This window comes from Mesocricetus auratus, unplaced genomic scaffold, assembly GCF_017639785.1.
Source record: "Mesocricetus auratus isolate SY011 unplaced genomic scaffold, BCM_Maur_2.0 Super-Scaffold_100691, whole genome shotgun sequence".
Taxonomy (NCBI): Eukaryota; Metazoa; Chordata; class Mammalia; order Rodentia; family Cricetidae; genus Mesocricetus; species Mesocricetus auratus.
The window spans coordinates 41,704,341-41,731,807 of NW_024429267.1; the positions used below are offsets into that span (position 1 = coordinate 41,704,341).

Genomic DNA, 27,467 nt, shown 5'->3' on the forward strand with positions numbered 1-27,467 from the left:
CATTGCACGGTTTCACAAGGGACTTAAGGGTGAGTGGGTGCATGAGAAGGGCTTGGAGGCAGGCGCTTGAGCAACAGGCTTGTCTCTCCTGTGCTTTCTTCAGCCATTCTCCCCAGATGCACTCTCTGCGGCAAAACAAGAGCTCTTAGGAAACCAGAAGTTCCCCTTCTTAGGAAACAGCTATGACTACCCCCAAGTAGCAGCCTCCTGTTTCCTTTCCTTCCCCCACTTAAATATTCCTCCAACCTTGCTCATCCCTGTCCCTAAGGAATTTTCCCGGATACATGCGCCCCTGTGTCATGACGTTTCTAACCACATTGTAGTGTTCTACAAAGCTGAGCTGTCATGACGTCGCTTTCCCACAGTCTAGCCTGCCAGACAAACTACATTTTATGAGAAATAGACAGATTGATGAAGGTGTGGGGGTGCAGGTCTATAATCTTAGCACCTGGGACACTGAGACACGGGGCTTCCTTCAAGTTTGAGTCCCGCCTGGGCTTACATAGCAATGGCCCCTCTAGCCAGGACCCTTATCAACAAACACACAGCACACAAGTGTGTGCACAGTAAACTAGAAAAGGAAAAGCAATGGAATTTCTTTTCTTGGGAAATATATTTAGGCTTTCGTAGCCATTAAAACAGCCCAGGGTTCTGTTCTGCCCCTCTGATTCTTTTCAGAGACAACAGGCTGTCAGTCTCGATGTTGATCCCATTGTTTTTTTTCACCCAGTAGGTGGCGTTCCCTCTCAGTGTGGTTGTGATGCTAGGCCCACAGTTTCCATGGTGAGAGAAATGGGCCTGAACTGCTTCAGGCTTCTAGCAGTTTCTCCAAACAGACAAATCTCCAGCATATTGGCTGTCTCTCCAAAGGAGAGAAAATAGGGTCATGACAAGCCCACTAACTACCCCGACTCTCAGGCCTTTCAATAATTTTGACTTCCGTTTGCCTTCTCTCTGTGGAGAGCCCAGCACCCTCTCCCCCCAGTATACAGCTCTAGAGCTCCACTTCCCCGCTTCCCCAGGCAGCTTCTCTCTCACCCTGGCTCGACTCCCTCCTTTGTACTGACACGCACTACACCAGTGCTGCTCTCGGGATGTTTTATCTGCAGCTGGGCACAGGAGGTTATTCCGTACAAGCTTAGGTTTGGCTACTGGGGAGAAAAGGATCTGCAGAGCTAGTTCTTGGCACCACCTACTTGACAGGAAAAGTCAGGCGCTCAGAGCAAGGAAGCACAGAGCCCCCTCCTGCTGGACCAGGAGTTGGGTCTCCACGTCATCTTTGATCTCAGAGGCCACCACCTGGGGATTTTCCCATTTTCTTTCACTGCTTAGCAGGACAGGGGCCTGAGTTGTTCTCGGGCTAAGGAGTGAGGAGATTGAAGCTTAAGAACAAGTAAGAGAACCGGGAGGAGGGGAAGTGTCTGTTCCTATCTGCGCTTTCACAGATGTTTGAGAGGAAAATGTCTGCCATTTCGGACTACGACCACCAGGGGCAGAAGCTGACGTCTTGGTATCCGTCTGCTCTCCATGGCCATTCTGTTGAGGCATTTTATAGCTGTCTACTCCATAGGTTATAGAGTTGCTGGATTCTGTGGACATTATTAAATCCAGTTTATAGATGAGAAACAGGGGCTCATGCGCCGTAGAAGTTTTTGTAGCCAGTCGCAGTATCTTCTCACTAGGCTCTGTGGCCTCATCTGTCTGCATAGCACAGTCTGGCACTATGAAAGCTATTGACCACGAAAGCTGTCATGCCAATTTCCTGGCTGAACTTGCTAACCGGAACACTGAGATGCTGGTTCCTTCCTGGCACGTGAGCATGGCGCCCGGATATCATGCTGCAGTTGCTGCTGAGCCGGGATATCTGGGATGTTCTAGGGGTTAGTAAATCACTCAATACGGATGATCTAAATAGTTGTGGGGACTCCCTGAGGAGTGGCTGCCTCTTGGACAGGTTGTGAGGAGCTCCCTGGATGTTTGAGGTTCTCCTCACGACTTGGCAGTGTGGGCAGAACGGCTGCACCAGCCAGGAGGATGGTATCGTACCCTCCTTCTCTGGGGGAGGGGGAGGGTGCTGAAAACAGCGAAGGGGAAGCATCACGGGATGAAATGGGGACTTTGTATGCCCTGGGCGTCACCCAACCGTACACGGACAGTTTGTAACCTCTCAGGCTGCATGCCTGATTCCAGGGAGCAAACCGACTTGGGCTTGCCTGCTTCTGCCTGGATTAGAGACTGATTTAGTGTGCAGGGATCCCAAGGCCAGCATTTGGGGAGGAAGGGGAGAGACCAGCTGAGATGGGCAATGTCGGTAGAATTCCAGCCCTGAGACCACAGCTTACAGGCAGAATTGATGGAGGAGCTTGGAGCCCTGCAGAATTTGTCTCAGAGAATAGGACACATGCCTGGCTGGGTGAGGGGAAAAGGAACCCTCTGTATCCCTGTCCAGCAAGAAGACTGTCTAGTGTATGCAGTGATCAGAAGGAATAAAATCCAAGTAATACAAAAATATCAAGTTCTTGGTCTCATAGCCACACCCCAAGGGATCACTTGGCACAGAGGATATTGCATAGTTATTTTCTGAATTGTAGTCTCTTTGGGAGGGAGGAGGGTGGTTCCTAAGATCCAGGAAGCTTAAGGAAACTTACAGAGCTGAGGAAGTTGTAAGATTCACCACCCACAATCATTTATGCGATAAACCCTTGTTGGGGAAGGGAGACTTCCATTGGGTTGTCTGCGGACTGGGCAGGGAGTTCCAGGGTGCAGCTTTCATGAGCATCCCCCATGTGATTTTCAGGGATGCAGCTTCCTTTGATTCTCTTACACTCCTGTAAGTAACCCAATGAACTCATTGGTCCTCAAGCCAGACTTGGGTAGAATGTTTGGTCTGCTGGTGGTGCCCTGTCTGGGGTGAAAGTACTTGTTCATGTCTGTCCAGAAGTCACACAATAGACGGCCAATACTGTAAGGTGCTTCCATCATCCAGAAAGTTCTATTTAAACCTAAACTCTTGTGCTGGCATTTTTATATTGATTTCATGTTGAAATAATTTTTGCTATCTTGAGTTAAATAAGATATTAATGCCAACTCCATTTGTGTTTAGCCACACACATACACCCATAGGTAATAGGAAATTGAAAATTCCCAGTATGGCCCATATTTCCATTGATTCTATACACCCATTATATGTGGGTGCAGGAGCACACTTTCACTTAGTCATATAAGACACCACATCCATTCAATGGCATTTGGTTCTGTGATGGCTTGAAAACCTTTTAAGTAACAGTGGCAGTCCAGATAATGGGACGGATATCGGCTGCATCTCTGTTACAGCAGTTCTCCACCTTCCTAATGCTGCCACCCTTCAATACAGTTACTCATGCTGTGGTGGCCCCAACCACAAAATTATTTCATTGCTACTTCATAGCTGTAATTTTGCTACTGCTATGAATCATAATGTAAACATCTGATATGCAGGATATCTGCAATGGAACCCCCAAAGGGGTTACGACTCACAGGTTGAGAACTGCTACTCTGTTAGCTCGTGGACTTGGGCCATGTCTCAGTTTTCTTATTTGAAAAGTGTATGCAGTGCTAGTTTGGTTACAGAGCACTGTTGGAATGTTCTGGGGGTGGTGCATGTGCTATGCCTTAGGGGGTCCTGGCCCCTAGTCAGCCTTAGTGAATGGCAGCTGATGTTACCATTAGGCCACCAGTGGTTTTGGTGTGAAAGTGGTCAGCTCTCCTGGCCTTAGATTGCTCACCACTTTTTCTATAGCCTTCGACATCCCCTCTCAGTTCTAGCAAGCCTTAAGATGCCTATCTGGAGGGACTTACCTGCTGGTAGCTGCTGGCCCAGGATTCTCGGAGGGCATCCCAGCCTCCGGAGCGTTTGGCCTTGCTCTCCAGGTGAGCCCGCAGTTGTGTTTCCAGCTCCTGGCTGGCTTGTTCCAGAGCATGCACCTTGGTCATGTATTCCACCAGGCAGCCCCCCAAGTCTTCAACAGCAGTGTGATCCCTCTCTGGGCCTGGAGCAGGCACAGTGGTAAGGCCTGAACTCCGTAGGCCCTGCAGGAAGACACTGCTGATGCCCAGGGCCCGACGGGTCACTCGGGCACTGAGGCCACCTATGCACCCACTGGGTGCTACTCCTACATAGACCCCAGGTGCACGGATGAGGCTACCCAGAGCACTGGTCCTGGATGCTGGAGGGCTCTCAAGGGAGGATGGAGATCGTGTCCCCCTGAGGGACACCCTGTGCCTCTGCAGGGCCATGCTGGAGTTGACTCCAGCGGGTAAGTCCGCTGCCGCTCTCCTTTCGCTCAACATTCTCTCTGCCTCTGTGGCGCCTGGTAGGTTTACAGGCTTCAGTGGCTTTTGGTTGCTAGTCCCAGCATCCCCATGGCCTGGTCACGGGCCTCTCTGGAAGCTCCTCTGTCCCCGTGTTCTTTGTCTACTGCCTTCCATGAGCTTCTGTCATTCATTGAGCCGGAAGAGAACTCCTGCACCAGTCTGTGAGAGGCACACAGGCATTGTCTGATGCTGAGTCATGTGCTCAACCATCCAGACTTTTCTGCTGGGGTGCTGGAGCAGTGCAGGTTGTGGGAATGGATCATCTAGATTTGCCTATTTGTTTTTAGATAGGGTGTCTGAGGCTGGCCTTAAAATCCCTATGTAGCCAGGGACTCATGCATAGTAAGTGAATACTCTGTCACCTCTATATCCGCAGCCCTTGGGTTTGTGCATGCTACTGCCATAGAGAGGCAGGAAGGCAACAAGCAGCTCTGTTTCATGGTGAGGAAACAGGCTTGAGGACCTTAGATGACAAGTGTACTGATCACTTCCTCCATATCTTACAGCACAAGCTGGGACTCAGTGTAGTGGCCTCAGGACTGATTTCAGGACTTTCCACATCCCTACATGTGCTGAGGTAGGGGTATGCGCATGCGTGCACATGTACATCCACATAGGATCAGAGGATGGATGTGGTTGTGAGCCAGCCATGGAGGAAGGCAGCCCTGGAGACCCAAGGGAGACAAAGCCACCTGCTGCTATCCTCTTCCCTCAGGTCTGGCAGCCGTTCCAGGCCCCTTCTAGCTTCTCTTTCCTCCTCACGTCTGCCCTCTGACACAATGCTTGTCAGCTGCAGGCCCTCAGCCATGTTTCTTCTCCTCTAGACCTTGCTGTACATCTGCCTGATTGCTAATTCTGAAACATCAGACACTCTGGAGCCAGTGTAAGACCTGAACTTCTGAGAAGCTGTATGTTAGGCTCTGCTGTCTTTTCCACCTCTGTCTCTTCCTCTAATAAGACTAAGAAGTGAAAATAGCAAAGCAATTTCTGGAAAGCACTCATGGGTGTGATACAAGTCAGGGTTTGCTGGCACCCCAGGTTTTAATCCTTGCCTTTGGCGTACACTTTCAATTGTTATATCCTAGTCACTTCTTTGGGGTACAATGGTCCCTCCAGCCTGGGCGTGTGCTGAGGTTTTAGTGTCTTGGAACTAAGCATCCCAGGTCTAGAGATGGACATACTCCTTGACCCTGTATTGTGAGGATGGAGCCCAGGCAAGAGAAGGGAATGGGAGTCACCTTCTTGTAGGTACTGAGTACACCCCAGTTCTGAGCACAGTTCCACCCTCTACCTCACTGACTTTTCAATCCAACTTTAGAAGGTCAGAAAATACAGGGTTGACAAGTACTGCTGTTTGGGTGCACATTGTACAATTTCAGAAGTATTATCTCATAGATACCATTGCTCCCCTCCCCTTTGTGACAAACGACTCAGATTCCATATCCAGAACTTAGCAGAGTTAAGAAAGCTTCTCTGTTCTGGGGACTTACATAGGTTGTCTGTAGCACCAGCCAATTGCCAGGGTCACACAAGTCCTACTCATCTGCTAGAGCACTGTGTGTACTTTTATTATCTATTTATGAACTTTGCAAACTTTTCCTTCTCTGTTTACTTGAGACAATGTAGGGCACTTTGCTACTTTTGTGTGTACATGTGGAGGTCAGAGATCACCTTTTAGGGACATCTTGGGGGCTATCCACCTGACTTTTTCAGTCAGGGTCTCTTACTGGCATGGAACCCACCAATTAGGCTAGGCTTTCTGGCCAGTGAGCCCCAGAGATCTGCTTGGCTCTGTCTCCCCAGTTCTGGGATTAGACGCATGTGTCACCACACCCAGGTTTTGACATGGGTTCTAGGTATCAAACTTGAGTCTTCATGATTGTAAGGCATTTTACTGAGGTGTCTTCCCCACCTTCCAGGAGATACTTCATTAAATACCAGTGTTGGTTATTTGACAGATTAAGTCAACTGAATCAAGGGTGGTAGTTTATAGACCTTAGCTTGCATAGATGTACTCTTCCTATGAATACCATCTCTGTAGCTCCCATGGTGCACTGGTAACAGCCTCCTAATACAAATGGTGGTAGTTTACAGACCTTAGCTTGCATAGATGTACTCTTCCTATGAATACATCTCTGTAGCTCCCATGGTGCACTGGTAACAGCCCCCTAATACAAGTGGTACTGCTGGGTCCCATGAAGCTGCATTTCAGTCTGTTCCAGGATGTACTGTCCAAGGCTAAATGAAGGGTTCAAGCTACTGACTGTAAAGGTGTTATGTGGCCTTAGGCACTGTTACTGCCCAGGGAATGGAAATGATCAGTGGTTTTAGACACTCTCAGACCCAAAGACATTTATTCTAAATCTTCTTAGTCCCCTGGAGATAGGGACAGGCAATGGGAAGCACCTCAATGGACACTAATGTTTCAAAGATCTGAAGGGAGTCTGAGCCGACTCTCCCTTGGAAAACCCACCCTCCTGTTCTAAAAGAAATTTTACCAAATGATAACTTGATGACTCTGTTATCTCATCACACTTACAAAATTCAATATAATGTTCAATTAGGTAAAATACACATGGAAATGAGAAGCTTATGGGCACCACTGAAGGGGAGACTTAAATGTTTTTAAATAAAAAGAATGCAAAATATATTAGCAACTTGATCCTCTGGGTAATAAAATAAGTTTATTTATATATACATGGTAGCTGAATTCTGTGGATACGGAAAAATAAGTCATACATCCACAAATGTATATATAACATATGTATCTTTGACATATATTATATATAAATTGTACTTTACAAACAAGTTTTCTCTATACATACTCACACACATTGGCATATTCAATGCAATAGCTAACAGAAATATTAGGATAAGGTTAAGGTCAGACAGCAACATGTGAGCGAGCGAGTCTCGGCACAACATTTAACCTGCTGCTTTTGTGGGTTGAAGTCTTTGAAAAGAGACAAGCAGACTCATGTTAAGTAGGGCCACACAACATTGAGAACACGTGTTAGCTTTGAAGGCCGCCTTCCTTTTTGAAAGGAGAATGGAGCAGGAGAGGAAGTCGTGGTAAGAGGACCACAGCAACAACACAGACATTGAAATCAACAGTCAAGTTCAAGTCCCGATCTGACAATAAGAACATCTATATTCAAAATATACTATCAAACTATTTTTCTTTTTAAGGGAGGGGGTCGAAGAAGTTAAATTTCCTAGCCAAGGTGGGTGGGTTAGGAGAGGAACAGAGAAAGCAACTGCCCCCAGAGGTCCCTACAGTGGGGGCTGGGTGTCCCCAGAGGTCCCTACAGTGGGGGCTGGGTGCCCCCAGAGGTCCCTACAGTGTGGGCTGGGAATGCAGCTGGACCTGGACTGGGGGAGCGAGAGAGGGGAGGTGGGAACAGTGAAAGCTGATGGCGTTCATGGGCAGGTCTGCAGCGCTTCTGCCCGAAGACAGAATGGCACTTCTCTCACGAGTGATTCATTTGGCAATTTTTTTTCTTTAAAGATTTAATGGGGAAGGTTAAAAAAATACTTCTATACCACAAGGCTTTCTAGATAGACCTGTTTCTCAGGGGGGCACAATATCATTGCCTTCTGAGAAAGCAATACAGAATCCTAATAAACACTAGATTGGCCCTTTGAACATGGACAGGCAAGTGTATGGTACAGTCCCAAGGCCGGAATCTACTACATCTGTCCTCCCAGGAAGGGAGGCCTGGGGTGGGGGTGGGGTGCACTGGAAAGAGATGCAGGGAAGTGTTTTTAGGGAGCACTTCTCTGCCAGACAAAGGCAGCCCTGTTTGTTCTAGCATGGTGGAAACACCCTGTGGGGTGATACAAGGGGGTGGAGCCCTGTGATGCCTTGATGTCCATAGAGCCATTAAACTTGACATTCAGTGGTGGCAAGTTCCCTTCCGTTTCGCACACTTGCCCGTGTCTTCTGCCTCGGGGCACCAGTTACCTCCTCTAGTGTACAAGGAGACAGGAAATGCGCACAAAGGAACCATAGCTTCAGGAGCAGACAAAGGACCACTCCCTTGGCCATCATGACATTCAGCTTCCATGGGAGACTGGTCCCTTTCCTCGCCTGCCCAGGGCTCCTGGGACCCCTACATGCCCAGAACAGTCAGAGAAGCAATCAATGCAACTGCTTTGCTTAGAAATACCTTTATTTTATAAAGCCATGGGTCATTCTGTAAATTTTTTTAAACCACACTTGTAAAAAAGATGTTGACAATTCTTAAGAAAAAAAGCTGAAAATGTTTCTTATTAAGTCAGGGTTACACAAAGGTTATATTTATAATATATATATTTGTATATTTATAATTTAGAGACAAAAATAGGGAGTGGCAACGCGGAGGCTGCTGCATCTAGATCTCAGACACCTGATCGTTTCCCACGAACAGTGTTTCCTGGCAGAAGGGGTTCACAAGGACCATCCCAGTGTCTCGATAGTCGCCATTGGCTGGGGAGCGGGGCTCTGAGAGCTGGTCCTGGGGAGAGAGGGAGGAAGATGGTGAGAGCTGGGGGTGGAAGCAGGGCTGGCTGCTCTTCAAGAAAGGCACGAGTATAGCTGGGTGTGGAAGCACTCGACCCCAGCACTCTGGAGGGTGGCAAGTTCAAGGCCAGCCTGGGCTACATAGTGAGAGACTGCTTCAACAAATCAAGCAACTAAGCACAAACAAGGAAATAAGCACACGCGCGCACACGCGCCCGCACACGCGCGCACACGCGCCCGCACACGCGCGCACACGCGCCCGCACACGCGCGCACACGCGCCCGCACACGCGCGCACACGCGCCCGCACACGCGCACACACATGCCCACACACGCGCACACACACCACAATACACATACACCACACACACCCACTACTGTACATACATAGGCACACACGTGCACACACATGCCCACACACGTACACACACCACAATACACATACACCACACACACCCACTACTGTACATACATAGGCACATACGTGCACACACACGTAGGCACCACAATACACACACACCACACACACCCACTCTACACACACAGGCACACACACATGCACACACACATGCACACATATACATACACACACAATACACACCCACTCTACACACACAGGCACACATCACACACATCCCCTCTACATACACACACACACACTCTCTCTTTCCACACAGAGATACACATACCACAGTACACACACCCCACAAACACTACATACACCCCTCCTCACACACCCTACATACCACACACACCACACACACACACACACACACCTTACTGCCTTAGTTGATATCCTTGGACTCCAGACTCCACTTCCTGCCTCTTCCTCAGGCAAATTCTCAGCTTTTCCTTTTCAAATACACCTATGGGCATCACCTATGCCATAACTACCCTTCAGAGTCTCACAGGCCCACCAGTCTTCAAAGCCCAGTTCATCCTCCTCTTAGCCGCCCCCACCTCCAGCCTGGTGAGAATCACTGCCCTCTTCCTTGTAGCAACACAAGCCCCCACACAGACAGACCAGTGAGAACAAACAAGGAAAGCAACTAAATCCCCCACCCCAAACCTCAACCTGGCTGTTAAGCCCCAGAGTGGAAAAGCCTTTAAACAGGCGCTCCACACTGCTCAAGAGGGAATCGGGAGGCTTCCACAGGGTTTCCATCTCAGCTACCAGGGACTGCAAGCACTGGTGGGCTACTGATGGCGGTTGTTCCTAGATCAGGTATTGACCTAGGGAAGAGAAAGACTAGCCAGTGCCTGAGTAAATGCCAAACAACCAAAGCCTCAGAAGTTGCACGCCATTTCAAGGCCCTGTGTATTCTGGACTGGGCTAGACTTCTCAGAAATGGCCTCTTTAAGAAGCCACAGCTCATTCTCTGAAGTTTATCTTTAAACAAAAGAGACCAACAGTTCCTAAGGAAGAGAACCAGCTGCTTTGTGGGTGGTCCAGAGAAGAGGAAACTGTTGTTGATAAAAGGTCTTTTCAGGGGACAGGCATATCCCTCAAAGGATGACCTGGCCAAGTCCCACCAGGAGGGTGCATGGAAGCCTGGCCCTTCTAACAACGGGAAGAGACAGAAGTCCTTTTCTGTGCTCTTGGGCTGAGCTGTGGTGAGGGGTTTGGAGGCTGAAGTCTGGCTTGTATAGCTTTGTAGTTTTAATGGGGGCAAGTATGGACTAGTGGGGACCTGGATAGGGGGATATATGGGGCACTGCATGAAAAGAGAAGCATTTAGGGAACAAGACAATAAATAGAGGGGGAAGAGGCGGGGAGGGAGGAAAAGGAAGAAAACACGGAAAAGTATCCACGCTCCCTTGGGCTCTGTGATCTGCCATTTCATCATCATAGCGGCAAAGGAGTCAGGCACAGACATTTTCTTAGGCAAGGCATGTGGGAGCGTCTGGATGGTAGGTGCCTGTCTGAGGATGCAGAAGGTAGGAGGATGTGACTATCCTGTGTGTGGTCTACAGGGCATGGATGTCCCCAGCAGTTTCCATCCTAGCTCCGAGCGACCTACATTTTGACCTCACACAGGCCAAGTTTAACGTGTTGGAACAGATTATAGTCCTTTTATTAATACAGCAGAACTGAGAGAGTAGACTGGTAGGGGCATGGGTGGGGCAGAGGGAAGGGGGGGGCATTGGTACAATGTGAAGCCAAATCCGGCATACTTCCTTCTGTGGCTTTTGCGGTGCCTTCTGTTCTTGAGGCTGTGGCCAGGTGGCCCTTCTCCTGGGAGTCTCCTAGCCTGGTGCTGCCTGTATACCAGGAGCCCCTGCCCCCATCCCTTTTGGTTCTACAAGTAGAATACATGGTATCCTCCAAGCAGAACTTTTCTATAGCGTGTTTATGGGCTATGCTCTTCAGTGGTCACTTCCCCATTTGCAGAGAAAATATAAGAAATTTAGGCTTCACTGGCCAGATTCAAACCTTTCCCAGGTTTTCCACGTGCTGTAAGAAAAAATAGGTGCTGGTTTCTCACCTAAATGAAAGCCTGTCTTGCTACCTGCTCTTTGGTTATTAGCTTTTACTGAGTAGCTACTCTGGCAGGCTCTGAACTGAGTAGGGTGAGTCATGGTGGCTTTGTTCATACATGACGCATTCATCTACTGCTTGTTTGCTGCAGACCACCATGGGCCACGCCAGGCACAGTTCTAGATGCTGCAAATGGAGGAGTGACTTCGATAAGCAAGGCTCCTGCCACCAGACCCTTTCATATCAGCGAGGAGAGGGAGATGAATGTGTCAAGAGAGCAGTAGGCTCGCATGCTCCTGGTGAGCAGGCTATAAGGAGAAAGCAAGCAGGGCTGGAGATGGATGATGAGGGCGTGGCTCTAATGGGCTTATAGGGCAGTCTAGGGCTCCTTAGGGAGACCTGCAGGAAGTGAGAGGATCTGGCATTAGGGGGAGGGGTCCAGTTAAGCTTAAGAGCAAAAATCTTGTGGGTCAAGGGCTTTCTGTGTAGAGCAAAGAGCCCAGGGTGGCTAGGCGAGACTGGGGGCTGGTAGGGGACTGAGAGACCACTCGCTCATGAAGGGACTGCAAAGAGGAACTGTGCTTTTTTTCTTTGTGTGTGTTCATGAGCATGCATGCAGTCAACCTGTGCTGTGTAAGAAGTCAGCCTCAGGTGAGGTCTCTCAGGAGCCAGCTTGGAACAGGATCTCTCACTGGGAACTGCAGATTAGGCTGGCAGGCCAGCAACTCCCAGGATCCTCCTGTCTCTACTGGCAAGCTTGTGCACCACTACACTAGGATTTTTACATGGCTTCTGAGGTTTTTCTCTTTCTCTCTTCCTCCTTCTCCCCCCTCCCATTCTCCCTCTCTCCCCACCTTTCGTGTGTGTGTGTGTGTGTGTGTGTGTGTGTGTGTGTGTGTGTGTGTGTGGTGCAGCCCAATCTGGCCTTGAGCTCCCAAAGTAGTTAAGTAGCTTGGACTTGTGGTCTTCTGACCTCTACCATCAGAGTGCAGGGACCACAGGTGTGTATCCCCGCATCCAACCTCAGCTCCTCATTAAGTGTGCAGAGGATCCACCTGGGAGCTGGGATCCACGGCTAACGGGGTCATGCTTTGGAGAGATCATTCTGCTCCTGTGTGGCTTCTGTCCCCACCAACTGCAGGAGGTGTGAGGGAATGGAAAGGGCATCCTTGGCACCATCTGCAGCCATCAGAGTGTTAGAGAGGAGAGGGCTGTGTGCAGGCATGAGAGCAGCTCATGCTAAGGAAGAACCAATAGAATCTTCCAAGAGACATGCAAGGTTGGGTTGGTGGGCCAGTGTCATGTATGCCACGGGGAACACCAGGTGAGTTTGGGGCTGGGGCCGGGAGTGGGCATCAAGGGTTCCATATTGGGTCAATGAGTCTGAGACTGTTAGGCCAGTATGTGGCTGACTTCAGAGGAGACATCAGAGCTGCAGACAGATGTGGCACTGGTTCTACAGCAATAGGAATATGTCATATACCTAAGAAAACGAGAGTGGCCATGAGTGGCTGAGCCTGGGACTCGGTGATGAGAGTTCTGACAGCATAGGACTCAATACTCCAAACTGAGAAGGAGCTGCCAGGGAGCAGGGGCAGCAAGCAGGTGGCCCAAAGGAGGGAGAGCATGATACTGAGTTAACGTCAGGCTGGAACTCCCAAAGTAGCCATGGTAAACAGTCACATAGTAAATACCAGGATGGGAGAGCAGGGGTCGGGGGAGGAGGCTGAGATGCTCTGGCAAGAGAGCCACATCCAGTCTGGCAGGTTACACAGATTTGCAAAGTGGCATTCTGCAAGTGGGTTAGAGAGGGCAAGCTGGGCGCTCGCTTTGACAGCACACATCCTAAATTGGAATGATACAGAGAAGACTGGCATGACCCTTGTGCAAGAAAAAAGAGGGTGAGCTGGGGAGGGAGAGAAGACTGTAGGAGAGGGGAGACTTCACACACTGCGAGGGGTGCCATGGAGGAAGGATATATCCATCATAGCGGGGCAGGTATCACGTGAGGCCTGAAAGTTGGCGGGTGCGGGGTGGGGGTGTTTGGAGGGGCATGTCTCCCTCACAGGCTACCTAACACCTTAACCTTTAAGTGGGAAGCTTGGCTGGTTTTTGAACAAGGGAACAATGTGGTTATATTCAGCTACCAAAGCCCATCCTAGATGCCCAGGGAATGGCGGTGTGGGGAAGGCAAAGGGCACTGTCTCAATAACTCCGCTCAGCCGCCTCTCATCTCCTGGACATCTCCAAGGCATCTGTCTTCCTTTGAGGGCATACCTAGTGAAACCCAGAAACCCTCCCTGTGCCTCTTGCGGGGTGGGAGTGGGGCTTTCTCCCTGGGTTTCCATAGCATTTCATCTATTACTAGTCTCAATTTGTTTTGCTTTTGAATGGCATCACGCTTCATCTCCCAGCCACAGCTCAGAATTGGAAGTCCCCCGAGAGCAAGCTGTCATCTTCCCAGTCCTCAGAGACTGCTTGCCACCAAACAGGTCCTCAATAAACATTTGTTACTTATTCCCAGACTGAGAACAGCTTCCCCACACTTCAGTGTGCAGAAAGCATCCCCACCCCCGGGGCTCTTGTTTCAGAATCAGATCCCAAGTTCAGTAGGGCTGGGGCAGGGGGAGAAGCTCCTGGCCGGCAGAGCACTGTGGAGGAGCAGGCACTCCGCAGCTCTCTCTGTGGAGAGCTGTCGTGGAGGTGTGGGGCTGTTACCTCTGAGGTCTCCAGGGACTGGATCTCCCTTGGCAGCTCCACTGCATGCCTGTTGAAGTAGTCCATGGTGATGGCATTGTTCCAGTAGCTCAGGTTGTTCTCGGGGTTGGCCGTCTTCTTCTTCCTCCTCATGCAGCACACTGTCAACAGGACGGCTGTGGAGAGAGTCCCAGTCAGAGAAGCAGCGTTGGGGGGGACAAACTGCCTAAGTCCCAGTGGGGTGCCGAGGAGGTGGTACTGTCCCCAGCCACTTATCCCATTTGTTCAGTTAAAAAAATGGGCTCATGTATTGCAGGCTGGCTTGAGCTCACTGTGAAACCGAGGGTGGTCTGACTCCTGCGTTCTGTGTTACCTTGCCTGGCTGCTGGAGTGCTGGCACTGAAACCAGAGCTCTGCACACACAAGACGAGCGCTCCAATAACTGTGCTGGCCTTCACTTATTTAGTTGGTTTTTTAACCACTACCTTCATGTTGAGTACCTACTTTGTGCCAGAAACTGTTAATAGTCACCACTGTTTCCCTAAGCATCCATCCTTTGGTGTGCTTGCAGAAGAGGTCAGACGATACACAGGTAATACAATGAATCCGGTGATTTCAATAGGGATGTCTATCCAGTGAAGACAAAATGGCCAAGTGAGAGAGGCTGCTTTAGTCCCGGTGGTGGTTCATAGCAAGGGAACTGGCATTTCAGGGAGGAGCTGGCCCCATGCAGAATGTTCCGGGGGGGGAAGTGTGGACAGCCCATGCGTGTGAGGAAAGAAAGAGCAATATGGCAGGGAGTGTGTGTGGAGGGAGGAGGGGAGGCTTGGGCGGTGTTGACAGGTGTACCCCAGGGCGTGGGGAAGGGAGGCTACATGCACTTGGGAGACATTTGTGGTTGCTGCAGTGCTGTGTTTTTAGTGTGGGTCAAGCAAGGGCTTTGCTCATCTTGTGGAGAGTTCCCCAGAGCCTGCTGCAAAGACCAGTGTGTGTGTGTGTGTGTGTGTGTGTGTGTGTGTGTGTGTGTGTGTTCAGAGCCTCACTCTTTGGGAAGGGACCAGTTGAAGTACGAGGGTGACAGAGATGCATTAGACAAAACCCCCAGGCTCATTTAAAGAGATGTGAACACTCAGTCATGCAGGCCTTACATTTCAGGGATACTGGTACTGATTGCTTTAAATTTTCCATTTGACCTCAAAGGGTCAGTGTTAAGAGCCCATACTTTTCAGATAGAGAAGTAGTAATTTTATCAATAGGCTTAAAAGCAAATCTGAATGTGTGGACTCCAGTTTCTGGTCTTTTACACCTGGGTTTCTCCCTGAGGTTGACACTAGGGCTCACCTTACTAATGTGACTGCAGCTCGGCTCTTCTCAGCCTGCCCTCGTGCTATGTGACATGTGACCCCTGTCTGCTCAGCCTCTGAGACTGAAGAGCCCTGGAGGAATAAGTGTGGCTCTGTTGATGAATCAGGAGCAAACAGTAACTTTAGTATGTTCCCAGGGAGCATCTGAGGTTGAAGAGGCAGGGTGCCTTGTCCAGACTCACAACAGAATGGTGGTACACCATGGGGAGCAGATAGAGAGGGATGAGTACGTCCTGCCTAGGTTCACCAGCACCAGAACCCTCCACAGTGAAGGGGATGGGTGAGGACTGCATGTACCTGACTGCCAATCTTCTCTGCCTGGGAATGGGGTCTCAGGATGCTCTGCTCAGAGGCCAGCACCAGGGGGCAGCAGAGGGCCAGATCCCTCAGAACTGGTCCAAGGGCTTGAGCAATGTAGGTATGGGTACCTTGTCAGGGTGCAGGGCAGCTGTGGAAGCAGGCACATTCTATGAGCTGGGACCTCAGAACCCAGAACCCCGGGGACTCACTGGAACATTCTGTTGCTTTCCTCCCTACCACTGGCACCCTGGAGATCATCTCCAAACAAGGCCAGGAGACAGCTCCCATTTACATTTTGCCTCATTTGCTTTGGACAGAAAGTCTTCTTCCCACTTGCTAATCAGGTAAAGCCCAGTGTGGAAATGGCACAGTTAGGCCGTCTTTTCATCCTGCTGGGAGACACCGCAGTCCAAAGAACACGGCTGGCTGTCACCGGTCCCTTCTCTCCCTTCCTGTTAGCTTTATCCCTCACAGCCGCCAGTCTCTGAAACATCAGAGAGGAAACGGCCAGTGCAGTTCAAGCTTAGTAAAGCCAAATCCCTACAGAAATGGAACGCTTTGTAAGTCAGCGGTTTTTCTCAGCTCTGCTGAAGCTGGAGCCCAGGGGGAAGGGGAGCGCTGTCAGGGATAAACAGTCACTTTTCTCTTGCTGCCCTTTGAGGGTATCTGACTTCACACGGCACACTTCATTGCCACAGACTAGGAGTGGGGGAAAATGGAAGTGGAGCATCGGAGCCTTGGACCTACTGAGTAGTCACAGGCAAGCAAGGTCATAGAGACAGAGGTAGTCTTAGGGACTGCCTAGTCCTGTGGCCAGAGGGATGTGGAAGTTAGAATTAGGTCCCTGACACCATCACAATGCTCGCAAACCTGAGGAAGTCAGTGCAGCTTACACATACATCCTGCACACAGCAGAATTCTGCCTGGCATCTGGTGACTTCCCCACCCACCAGTCTGAACAGCAGGGAGCAGAAACCCAGAGAGGTGAGCTTCCCAAGGCCATGCTGTGGAACTGGCAGAAACATGCCATTGCTGTGTCTAACATGCCACACTGCCACTGCCTCTGAGTCCTGGGAACTTGCAAGGTGCAGCGAGCCTGTCTGTGGGAGGTCTGGTGGCTTCTGTTTCCCTTGGGAACTTCCTAGGATTTCTCACATGCCTACTACAAGAGAGACGTGGAGAGACACGCTGGGTTCCACAACTGCAACGGTCTCGGGCTAATGCTCTAGCTGTGGTCAGAATTTTTATTCCAGTGTTCTGACCTTCCATTTAAGAGAGAAAAGCACAGCTTTGGATATAAGGAATCTTTAGAAGCTCTTTGTAAACTATACAGTGAATACAAGGTATGACCCATGTATCCATGTAGCCAAAGAATCAACTGCTTCATGTCTCCAAAGACAACAGCCACCAAGGCTCGACAGGGAATGAGCGGAGCTCCTGTCCTTCAGGTCTAGAATAGCATGAGAATGAAGCAAACTCTCTTGGCTTCCCCAGGAACCTTCTGGGACTTAGCTGTGTGACAGGAAGAAGGGTCACTGGTATGACGGAGCCCTGGGTACTGTGTTCACATGACGGGACCTGTGGGTGACGAGAAGTGGCAGTCAAAGCCTACAGGTCCCCTAAACCAACCTTTCAAACACCTGCTGAATTGCCCATTGCTGGGCCTTTTGGAACGTTCACTGTGAGCCCTCAGGAGACGAGGGACAGCCATCCCTCCTCACGGTCATTTGAGGACCTTCTCCACAGCAGACCCTGATACAGGACCTTAAGTGCATGGTCCCTGCTGTTCATGGGTCTTGGAGGTAGTATTACAAACGTGGAAAGGCCCTGCCCACATCCTGCTGCCCCTCAAGATTCCCTTCCAACCCTGTGCCCAGGCCGTGCTCCCCAGATGCCTGCACCATGTCTGGCTATGGCGGGGTAGCAGAGCATGCTCAGCTCCTTAGGACCCCTCTGCAGTGCAAGGACTCCCACTGGCCCAGGAGGAACTCTCTCAGATGCTCCATCCTCTCTAGTCCCCATTTTATTTTCCTGTGGCATGAGGCCTGCATATTGCTGCCTATGGCTTGCCTGGTTTACTCCAGCTCTTCCTGGGTGTTTTATAGCTGCCTTGCATGCCTCATTCCCCTTGGTGCCTCCCCCTTAAAGGGACCTGAACACCCTTTAAGCAGGACCCCTCTCTCATCCAAGAGAAGAGAAAGCACAGGAACGTAGGTTAAGCCTACAGTCGGGAGGTAGGAGCTGGGTGTGTGGGCCGGTGTGTTTGATTCCACAAGCCATTTCTAGCACTGAAGGGCATCCCATGAAGGATTCAAGTGGCAGCAGATGAAGCCTGGGTATACGGCCACAAGCCTAAGGAAACTCAGGGCTTAGTGTCTGGTTCTTCATCCTGGTGTGTGGGAATTAGGTGTTTAGAAATCTTGCAGGGGACACTATGTTGAAGCCCAGAGATAGCTATTTTAGCTTGACAAGGTTATGGGCAGGGTGGCAATCCATTGACAATCCTGCCTTGCTGTAGCCTTCTCCTTATCTTCTCCTCCCATTGGTCCACAATCACAAGCCTAGCCACACTTCCTTTGGGCCAATCTTTTCTGCTTCATAGGAAGAATCAGTTTTCTTAAAATGTAATTACAAAGCCAGGTAGGTCCTGTGAGTAAAACTTTCACCCCTCCCGCACACACATATACAATGCACATACAGGCACATGTCTGCGTATTATATGTATTCATAGCTAAATTCATCGAACACAGCCAAGAATCATGGGCCCTATAACATGTCACCCCTTGAATATCTCACCAATGGTCCACAGTCTGGAAGAACACCTGGTCTGGGGCAAGGTACACTGTCAAGGTCAAGGAGCGGCTCTCCTTGCCCCTGTCAGGCTGAACTTGGGTTGGCGGTGCACACACCTGCAGTGTCCCTGGCTTCCTCATCTAATCCTTCCCAAAGCTCCAGATTCTGGAGGCGGTGGCTGGGAGAAAACTCTTCACAGAGTGAGACAGGCCAGGGAGCTCAGCAGAGCCTCCAAACCGTGACAACCCAGAGGAATGAGCAGTGACCAATGGTGGGCCAGAGGCTGCTAACAGGAGGCAGCAGGTTCTTTGCATCCTGATGGTGACAGCAGAGACCAGCTCAGCAGCCACTGGGCTCCGGGGCCCTAGCTCACCGTGGCTGGGAGCCAATCGATTTCAGTTCTCAGCGCATCTGAAACAGTTGGCAGAGAGTGTCTGCCCGGGTTCAGGAGACAAAGCACATCTCAGCCCTTGCACACTGATGCCCTTCCAGCCACCGGGAGGGCTAGTGATGTGGAAGGCGGGTGAGCCGCTGACCCTCCATCCATGTGCAGGCTCGGAATTCATTAATCTCACCCCTGACTTCCATTAGAACCAGGGCAATCACCCTATGACAAGCAAGCATGGGGCTGAGAAAGTATAGCTAGGGTCGAGTCCCTGCTGCTCTGTACAACCTGGCTTCTCTCCTAGCCCCTTCCACCAGAGATGATAAATTCTATTCTCTCATTTTTGCTACCAGCCAGACTGCCTGAAATACTTGTGAGGTCTGTAGAGTAGCTTTGGGCTACACAGACAGTGGAGGAGATTGGAACATAGGTCTTCAGGCCTGGAAAGTTCTGCTTGTCTAATCACTAGATAAGGCAGGACTATGGAAACATCCCAAACAGATGAAAATGTCTGAACAGCACCCAAGGCTCTGAGACTGGACAGATAATCTAAATATTCCCTGACTGTGTCAAAGATGGCTCATAGAAACTGTGCCTGTGACTAAGGCCACAGAACTGATGTAGAGGCAGCCAAGGCCTAGGCAGAAATGGGGAGCGTATAAATGCAGAAACACCAAGAAAGTGGGCTCTGCTGTCCCCATGGGGCTGCAAAGATCAGTGTGAACAAAATCAGATCTTTAGAAAGGGTGACCTACTTCCTGCCCCCAGCAGTTGAAGGCTGCTCTTGTAGCTCTAAACTGTCCTTGAGGTATTTTCTCCATCTCACCCCCTTCTAGAAGCCGAAACAGTCCATGTGTTCCCAGCACAGACAGCAGAGCTGTTTTCATGGAGCACGAGGCATCACCACCTTCACATGGTCCCTGGACCCTGGAGCAGAGGTGGCCTCCAGCCCTGGCATGAGGTTTTCCAGCACAGCTGGGAGAAGGGGCGGCTGCAGTCAGTGATGAGCGGAGAGCTGGTCACGTGAACGGGCTAAGCCTTCTGTGCTGACCTGTGACACGAGGGGAGGGTGGCATTCTGGCTTCACAGCCTCCCTGTGGGAAGTCCCGGGCTTCATTTAAGACCACAGTTAGCCCATAGGGCGATTTGAAGCGCGTTTAGTCAGCAGAGTTGATGCCAGCACAGGCTCTGTTAATGTGTCTGAAGTGTTCTCTGCTGACTTCCTTGGTATGCCTGGGCATGTGTGGAATGCTGCACTTCTCGGGGACCATGGGTAAAGAGGTGACTATTCAGAGGTGGAGATAGAGCAGGTTTGGGCAATACAGTTCTATGAAGGAGACCCCGACGGTCACGGATGAAGAGCCGGGCCAAGAATATTGCCCCCTGAGAGCCATTCTGATGCCTCTGGGACTGAGGTGAACATGGCTTAGGGACCACAGGGTGAAGATGGCAAGGTATCTGAGGTTCTCAAGAGCACTGGGCAGAACATGAAAGGTCAGAACAGGCTGTCCAGGGGACAGTGAGGGACATGGGGTGACACCTCTCACGGAACCCATTCGAGGTAGGATAGGGTCAAGTCCAGCAGAGATCCTCTTAGAATGGAGTATGACAAGGGAAGAGACTTTATGGTTCTGAGAGGCCATGGCGGGTTCTTGAATGTCACCGGACTCCTCACTCTCAGAGGGACAGGTTGCTGCAGAGGTGCTGGTTGCCATGGAGTGGAGAATCATACGGTGCTCACATAACTACAACGGGTAAAGCATGCTGGGTGATACAGGCATGGAGAAAAGCTAAGATCACCCAACTCAGAGGCCTTAGTTTAGCCTGTGTATTAAGAACTGTGCTTTGAAGCCGGGCGTTGGTGGCTCACGCCTTTAATCCCAGCACTCCGGAGGCAGAGGCAGGCGGATCTCTGTGAGTTCGAAGCCAGCCTGGTCTACAAGAGCTAGTTCCAGGACAGCCTCCAAAGCCACAGAGAAACCCTGTCTCGAAAAACCAAAAAACAAAAACAAAAACAAAACAAAAACAAATAAATAAACAACAACAAAAAAAAAGAACTGTGCTTTGGCCAAGGCTGATGGGACTTCCCAGTCTACGGAAGCTTTATCTCCCCTTTCTGTGGAGAAGGAAGAGGTGGAGGGGAGAGAGAAGTAGGAGAGGATGGTGATGACTCTTCTAGCCATATCCTGTTTACTCTCTGGCCAATTGTCACCCATAGTGCCTTAAGGTGGGGTTGTAATCAACAGAACTCTAGGCAGAAAGGATGGATGCTTCAAGCGAGGACTACAGCCCTGCCACCTGGATCCTAGGTGAGCCAAGTCTTAGTTTGGTGTTTCTATAACATGTATGGCTGGCCAGCTCTGGGAATTGTGGCTCTATGACCCATGGACATTTGAGCTTTACTCGGGACCAGGGATGGGCAGGCCATGATTCTGGCCTTGCTGTCTCGTTTGCTGGGAACCTGGGGCTTTCTGCAGCTCGCTCAGTGGGGCTCCCTGAGTTAAAGGGCAGGAGAATCCGAGGAATGGAGAAGGTGATGGGAGAAAGGATGGAAGAGAGCAGGGTACTTACAGCAGGAAGAGATGGGCACACTGATGGCCAGGATGACCCAGACAATATCCATCTTGCTCAAGCAGATGGTGGCTCTGTGCTGGGGCTTGTCCCCTTCAGCCACATGGGAGATGTTGCCCACTGTCCCAGGCTTCCAGGTCCCAGCAGGGACCAGGCGGTTGAGGAAGTTTCCTGTGGCTGTGGACAGCACTGTGGAAAGAGCTCTAGGCCCCCTGTCGGTGGTTGTGGGGGAGGCCTCAGCCTTCTCCTCGGCTGAAGAAACAGTGCTTTCTGAGACCCCAGAGGGCCAGGTTGGGGCCTGAGGGGTTGCCGATGTTCCCTGAGGGATGCCCTGGGAAGGGACTGAGACACTGGCATCAAAGGCAGCCTGGGTAGGCCCCGTGGCAGCCGTGAAGGCCCCGGAACTGGCAGACGGGGGTCTGTCAGTGTCAGGGGTGACAGCAAGCCAAGAGTCACTGTGGCTAGGGCTGTCCTGCACGTCACCATGAGGGCGCTGAGAAGGCACTGGGGCAGGCTGGGTACTGGCAGGAGCACCTGAGGCTGCTGTGGCTTCCGGCTCCCCTGCTGCACTGGTAAATGTGGGGCCACTGCCCTGGTTGGCTCTAAGGCCTGGCTTGTCCTTTGCAGGTAGCAGGGAGGTTGTGGGGGGCACCCATGAGGTGCTGCTGAGTGGTGTGGTTGGAGACACTGTCTGAGGCTGTGCCGAAGAGGAGTAGCCCGAGAGTGTGGTCCTGGGGGTAAGAGCAGAGGGGTCTGGCTCCACAGATCCTGTAAAGTTACCCTTGTAGATCTGGAAGATTTTCCCCAGAGGGCGCTTCTGCCCCAGGTGTGTTGAGCTCTGATTTCGTCCCCTCTGACCTTCCTTCCTTGCTGAGTGGCCACTGGATACAGGGAGGAGGGGGCGAGAGGAACCACCAGCCCCCTTCCTGGAAGAGCCTGGGGGCCTAGGGAGCCTACGAGTGGTGGACCGTGGGGGCATTGTGGGGCGGCTGGTGGCTCCTGCTGGCTTTGTTGGCAGGATGGTAGGGGCAGCATCCCCCGGGGGACGGCCCTCTGAGTGGGAGGATGTGGTTGCCATGGCAGCTGGAGGGGAACCTGTGGGCAGAGGGCTTTCAGGATGGGGGATGGCAGCTGTCACAACAGTAGTCATGGTGTCTGTAGGAGGTTGCCCTTCTGGATGAGATACTGTTGTTTCCATAGTAGCTACAGCCTGTGAGGAGGGTCCATCAGGCGTGGGGTCCAGTGTCACCACAGAGGAGAGTCTGGTAGAGCTGTGAGTTGCTGTCACCATGGTGGCGGGGGGGCTGCCTGAGGGAAGAGTCTGCAGAGATTCCCTGGGAGATGGTTCCTGGACAGCGAGTACCAGTGCTTTGGTCAGGGCCAAGGTCAGGAGAAAGCCTGGAGGGGGAGAAAGAGGAGAGAGGTGAGGAATGAGGGTGTTGTACACAGCCAGTCCATCACTGTGGAGGACTTGGAGAAAGCTCTGGGGATGCAGGACGGCCATCTGGAGTGTTCCTTAGGCCACACTGGCACCCTGGCACTCTGAGACACAAGAACTCTGTGTGCAGCTGGGGAAAGTCTATACAGAGGGAGAAGGATGCTTTCTATCATGAAAATAGCAGCACCAGGTGACCCTGAGGCAATCAGACCAACCAATCCCACCTTTCCTCTAGGTCCCCAAAATGCCACCAGTCCTCTACCTCAGTGCATTGTCTTGGAATCTGAGGGGAAGCCTGGGAGACTTGTCACTTCTACATCATCTGTCACTGGGGAGTAGTCAAGTCCAGCCTGACCCCTGAGCCACTCAGAGCCAACTGGGAGAGGCTTGGGTGGGAGAACTAACCAACTCCTATTCCGTTTCTTGAACAAGAACAAAATGCCAATGTCAGACCGCTGCTCATTCAGACTCCGTTACCCCACACCTTCCCTTCCTGGCGCCCCAGAGTACAAACAGGACCGCCCCCAGACTCACAGATGACCCTCAATTAAGGCAGAGGTGCCCTGATGCCATAGGAGCATGATGGGCAGAAGGGGGCATGCGTCCAGAGAAGGGCAATCAGCTCTAGCTCCCCGAACACCACAGTGAAGTCTGGGATAGGACATGCTGCAGAAAGACCACTGGCGACTGGAGCTTTGACATCAAGTGCTTGCCTGTGGTTCCTTACGTAGTTGAACTTAGGGAAGTCCTCACTGGCACTGCTTGGTCTTTCTGAGTAGGAGGAGCCCTTCCGAACAATAAAAAGAGGGCAGCATAATAAGGTATGCCACATGAGTTTATTAATAGATGCAAAAGCATAAAAATCTGAGTTTGAAAGTCTTCCTAAATGGAAAGGGTTTTATAATCACAGCACCATGTGCCAGTAACCCTACATGTCAACAGAACATATGAGATCACTGAGGTCATGGGCTGTTGCAGCACATGGGTTACGGTTACGGAGAGCTGGTCTCTGTTGCTGATGGGTGGTGGGGACACTTCGATAGGGACTGTCTGACTTCTTAACACCTCTGTGTTCGTATGCATTCCTTTGTCATTCTTGGATTTCTTTTCAACGTATCTAGACCCCAGAAAGCAGAGATCCGTCTGACAACTCTTAGTCCTTCTGCATGTCACCATGCTCTAGTAGGCCACGTGGCCAGTCACACTGGTGTCGTGGGCAGCATCCCACATGCATTCTGGGATGGGGGGAGCAAAGCTGCTGGCAGTGGGAGGCAGGGCCCTGCTTGGGATTCATGGGAGTTAGGTGGAGACGGTGAGACTCTGGCTAGCCTTTAAGGTAGCAGGGAGGGAGGAACTCCGGTGTGCCTGGAGCAGCATTCAGTGCGTGGTGGTTTTGGGAATAGTCACAGCTGAGCCAGTACCGGGGAGGTTGGAGGACCTTGTCTTTAGCAAAGGCAGCAGTGTCTCCAGGACTGACGGCCTCTCTAAGCAAGTCGTTTTTCTCCATGTTCATTCACAAGTCAGCCCACACACGTGCAGTGCATTCTGCTCACTGCAGCCAACCCTGCAATCATGCTAACTTTCAACCCGGCAACCGCTTGACAGAGTGGGAAATGAAATCCCAGGGGAGGCAAGGGGACATGTGTGAAGTCACACAGTCTCAGAAGCACACGGAACCAGGGCTGCCTCTAAAGCATATGCTTTTCCTAGTTAACTGCCACCAGTGATGCAGGGGGAGACAGAGACCCATCGGCTGTACCCACAGCAGATGCAAAATGCCACTTGGATCTGTTCGGGGTGGTTTTTCCAGCCCCACAAACCCACTTCTTGCAGTTTGGCACCACAGGGGTGGCTATTGGTGGTGGCAGCCTTTGTGTGAGGAAGACTCTGTTACAAGTTGATCACATGACTGTTAAGAGGCGAACTATGCTTCTCCCCACCAAATGCCAGAATCTCAGAAAGTGATTATTTGGAGAGAAGTATTCAAAAGGGAGACTCAAATGAACAGAGGCCAATGGGACGAACCTTAACCCAATTTGACTGGTACCCAAAGAAGAGCTGGGGCATAGGGAATCCTCTTGTGAGGACAGAGCAGTAAGAGGGAGGCTGACAGTGATCCAAGCACAGGGACCCAGCCCTACTACCACAAGAATCCAACCCTGGTACTACTTTGACTTGAGAAGCATTGAGGAGATAAGTGTGGTGTAAGCCATTCAGAGGGTGTTACAGCAGCTGAGTGCAAGCATTTTTGTGTCAGAACCCTTCCAAAGGGGGGCGATGAAGACAAAGGGCATGTGGGTAAGTGGTTTACATTGGGAGATGTGAGGGTCAGCTAAGGGGGCGGAGATTGGTGAAACGGGGAAACCTGTCCCAGGGGAAGCTGTAAGTTGATGGAGAAGCACCCCAGTCTTACTGGGAGTACCTCACATCATGTGCCTTAAGGAGATTCCCCCAGACTCTCACCCTATCAGAGGAGGGCTGCTTCTTGGGTGTTCATCCTACCCTCTATACCCCCTGGGTATCACAAAACTGAGTTATGGAGGTCTTTGGCCCAGGGGCTGGAAGGTCATAATTATGTCCATTCGGTGGCTGCTGTTGTAGCTGGAGTTAACATTAAGTCCCCTGAGAACTGGTGAACGTGGAACAGAGTGTATCTGGTAGTCAGCCCTAGAGCCAAGGTCATTTTATTGTTTTGGCTTCAGAGTCCCCAGCACAGAGTTTGGGGAGAGATACCAGCTCACCCCAGGGACAACCACCCAGTGGGAAGGAGGGCTACCTGGTCCCCAGGAGAATAGCAGCAGACATCCAGAACTGAGGCTTATGCTTCCCCAGGGTTTAAATGGTTAGGAAAAGAAATTCCCCTCATCTCCCCACTAGGAGCCTGCAGAGGTTCAGATCACCCCAGCCAGACCCTTTGGCTGGAGATCCTGTAGCATCTACTTGACTGTTCTTGCTGCTCTTTGGGTACCAGACTCCCCAGATTTTCTTCCTCCCTAAGCAGCCTGTATTCTCCATCATGCATTTAAACTCCAATCTTTGCTGATATGCATAAATTTATTCCTGGATGCCACAGCGCTTTGAGTGTTGGCTAACATAGTGAGGGACCCTAGAGTTCATCTAAGCCAACCTCTTCAGTGTATAGAGAGGTGACTAGGTGGTGTGGCTTGTACAACAGCACGGGCTGGTTAGGGAGTATGGTGTATATGGTTTGCTCTGAATTGAAACATGCCCTTGGACTCAAAAGACTCTGAGAGCTCATGTGACACTTCCCCAGGTTTATGCAAGTAACAGATGTTTGCCAGGGGAGGGGAGACTGTTATAGAATCTGGGGGTGCAGCCTTCCATAACTGTCATTTAAGCCGAGGTGGGAGCTACCTATCAGTTCACCAAGTTAGGTTTGGGTGGAATCATTTCTCTGGTTTGCTATTGTGCCCTGAATGGGGTGACTAGATGTTTGTTCACGTCTTCCCCAGGAAAAGTCACAAAGCAAGGAGACGGCCTGGATCACAGCCATTATTTTAAAAATAAAAATTTTCATTTGTATCATAAAATAGCTACAAGGGTTGAACTGTCCAACTCCTTCAACCTTATTGTCACCTTGAATATGGAAATGAGACAAGAGCTTACACCCTTTTTCCTTAGCACAAAAGGGTTAGCAAGTGAAGAATGTGATGTGTACTGTCACAATGAATGTGCAGGGCCTTCAACGAGGGCTCCTCTAACACATGCAAATTTTCATTCAAGGCCCTTTGTACTGGTCTACACACTCCCCTCCCCACAATCTGGAGTGACTGCCTCTTTGCATATCATTTGCATGGATTTGCATAATGGACCCTGGAGACTAATTCCAAATATGTAAGAGTCACTAAAACTAAAATCTAGCTTGACATGCTTAAAATGTAGAGCCAAATTTAAAAATGTGCCAGAGTGAGGATAAGTATGGGGGATGGGGGACAGTGGGAACCTACAGACTGATGGGTGTCCAGATGTCACAGGAAGACCTCCTCCTCCCTAGAATTCCCAGGCACATGTCATCTCAAAGTGGAGAGGGTATCCTCCTCCTGTGTGTTTGGTTGACTGCCCACTGTCCATATTGGGCACTGGCACTTACATCTGGCACAGGCAAGGAAGCTGCTGAAAGGGCAAGCCTTTGCAGGCACAGCTGTCCTCACAGCATCTGGACAGGGGTGCTCTTATTAGCTCCATGCTGCAAGCGATAGACGGAAGTCAGTGGACCATGTTGTTGGTCACCCAGCTGAGGAATGGTGAGCTGTGACTCAGCAACGCCTGGCTCTAATCACATTTTCAACCACTGTCCCTTAACATACATCTTTTGTCTTTTGTCAGTGCTGAAGATGGACACCCCAGAGTCTTAGGCAAGGTAAGCAAACTTTACCACTGAGCTTATACTCCCCACCCTTAACTTCTCTCTGCTTGGCCCCTCCACTCTGCCCTCCACCCCCATGTTCTGCAGGGTCAAAGGCCATGCATGATTACCATCTCTGGGAATTCATTTTCTAGGTTGAGTTTTCCTCTCTTACTTGAAATTTGTATGTTTAAAAGTTTGTGCACATTTGTCATACTGAT

At 50.8% G+C, this 27,467-nt stretch overlaps 2 protein-coding genes across 6 annotated transcripts in view; both read right to left on the reverse strand.

Annotated features, from left to right (window-relative positions):
- Bfsp2 (beaded filament structural protein 2) overlaps positions 1 to 4,524 on the reverse strand; it is a 55,727-nt gene extending 51,203 nt beyond the window's left edge. The window contains exon 1 of one of the 2 annotated variants that reach the window (XM_040740170.1): positions 3,838 to 4,520. In XM_040740170.1, the coding sequence (XP_040596104.1) occupies positions 3,838 to 4,329 (492 nt within the window). In that variant the 5' untranslated portion in view covers positions 4,330 to 4,520. Of the gene's footprint in view, positions 1 to 3,837 lie in introns of both variants that reach the window. The other variant, XM_021228456.2, reaches the window with a different exon arrangement.
- Positions 4,525 to 7,018: 2,494 nt separating this feature from the next.
- Tmem108 (transmembrane protein 108) overlaps positions 7,019 to 27,467 on the reverse strand; it is a 420,643-nt gene continuing 400,194 nt past the window's right edge. For all 4 annotated transcript variants that reach the window (XM_040739726.1, XM_040739725.1, XM_005072038.4 and 1 more), the window contains 3 exons: positions 21,443 to 22,840; positions 14,051 to 14,205; positions 7,019 to 8,849 (listed from right to left, as the gene is read on the reverse strand). In XM_040739726.1, the coding sequence (XP_040595660.1) occupies positions 8,727 to 8,849; positions 14,051 to 14,205; positions 21,443 to 22,840 (1,676 nt within the window). In that variant the 3' untranslated portion in view covers positions 7,019 to 8,726. The remainder of the gene's footprint in view (positions 8,850 to 14,050; positions 14,206 to 21,442; positions 22,841 to 27,467) is intronic.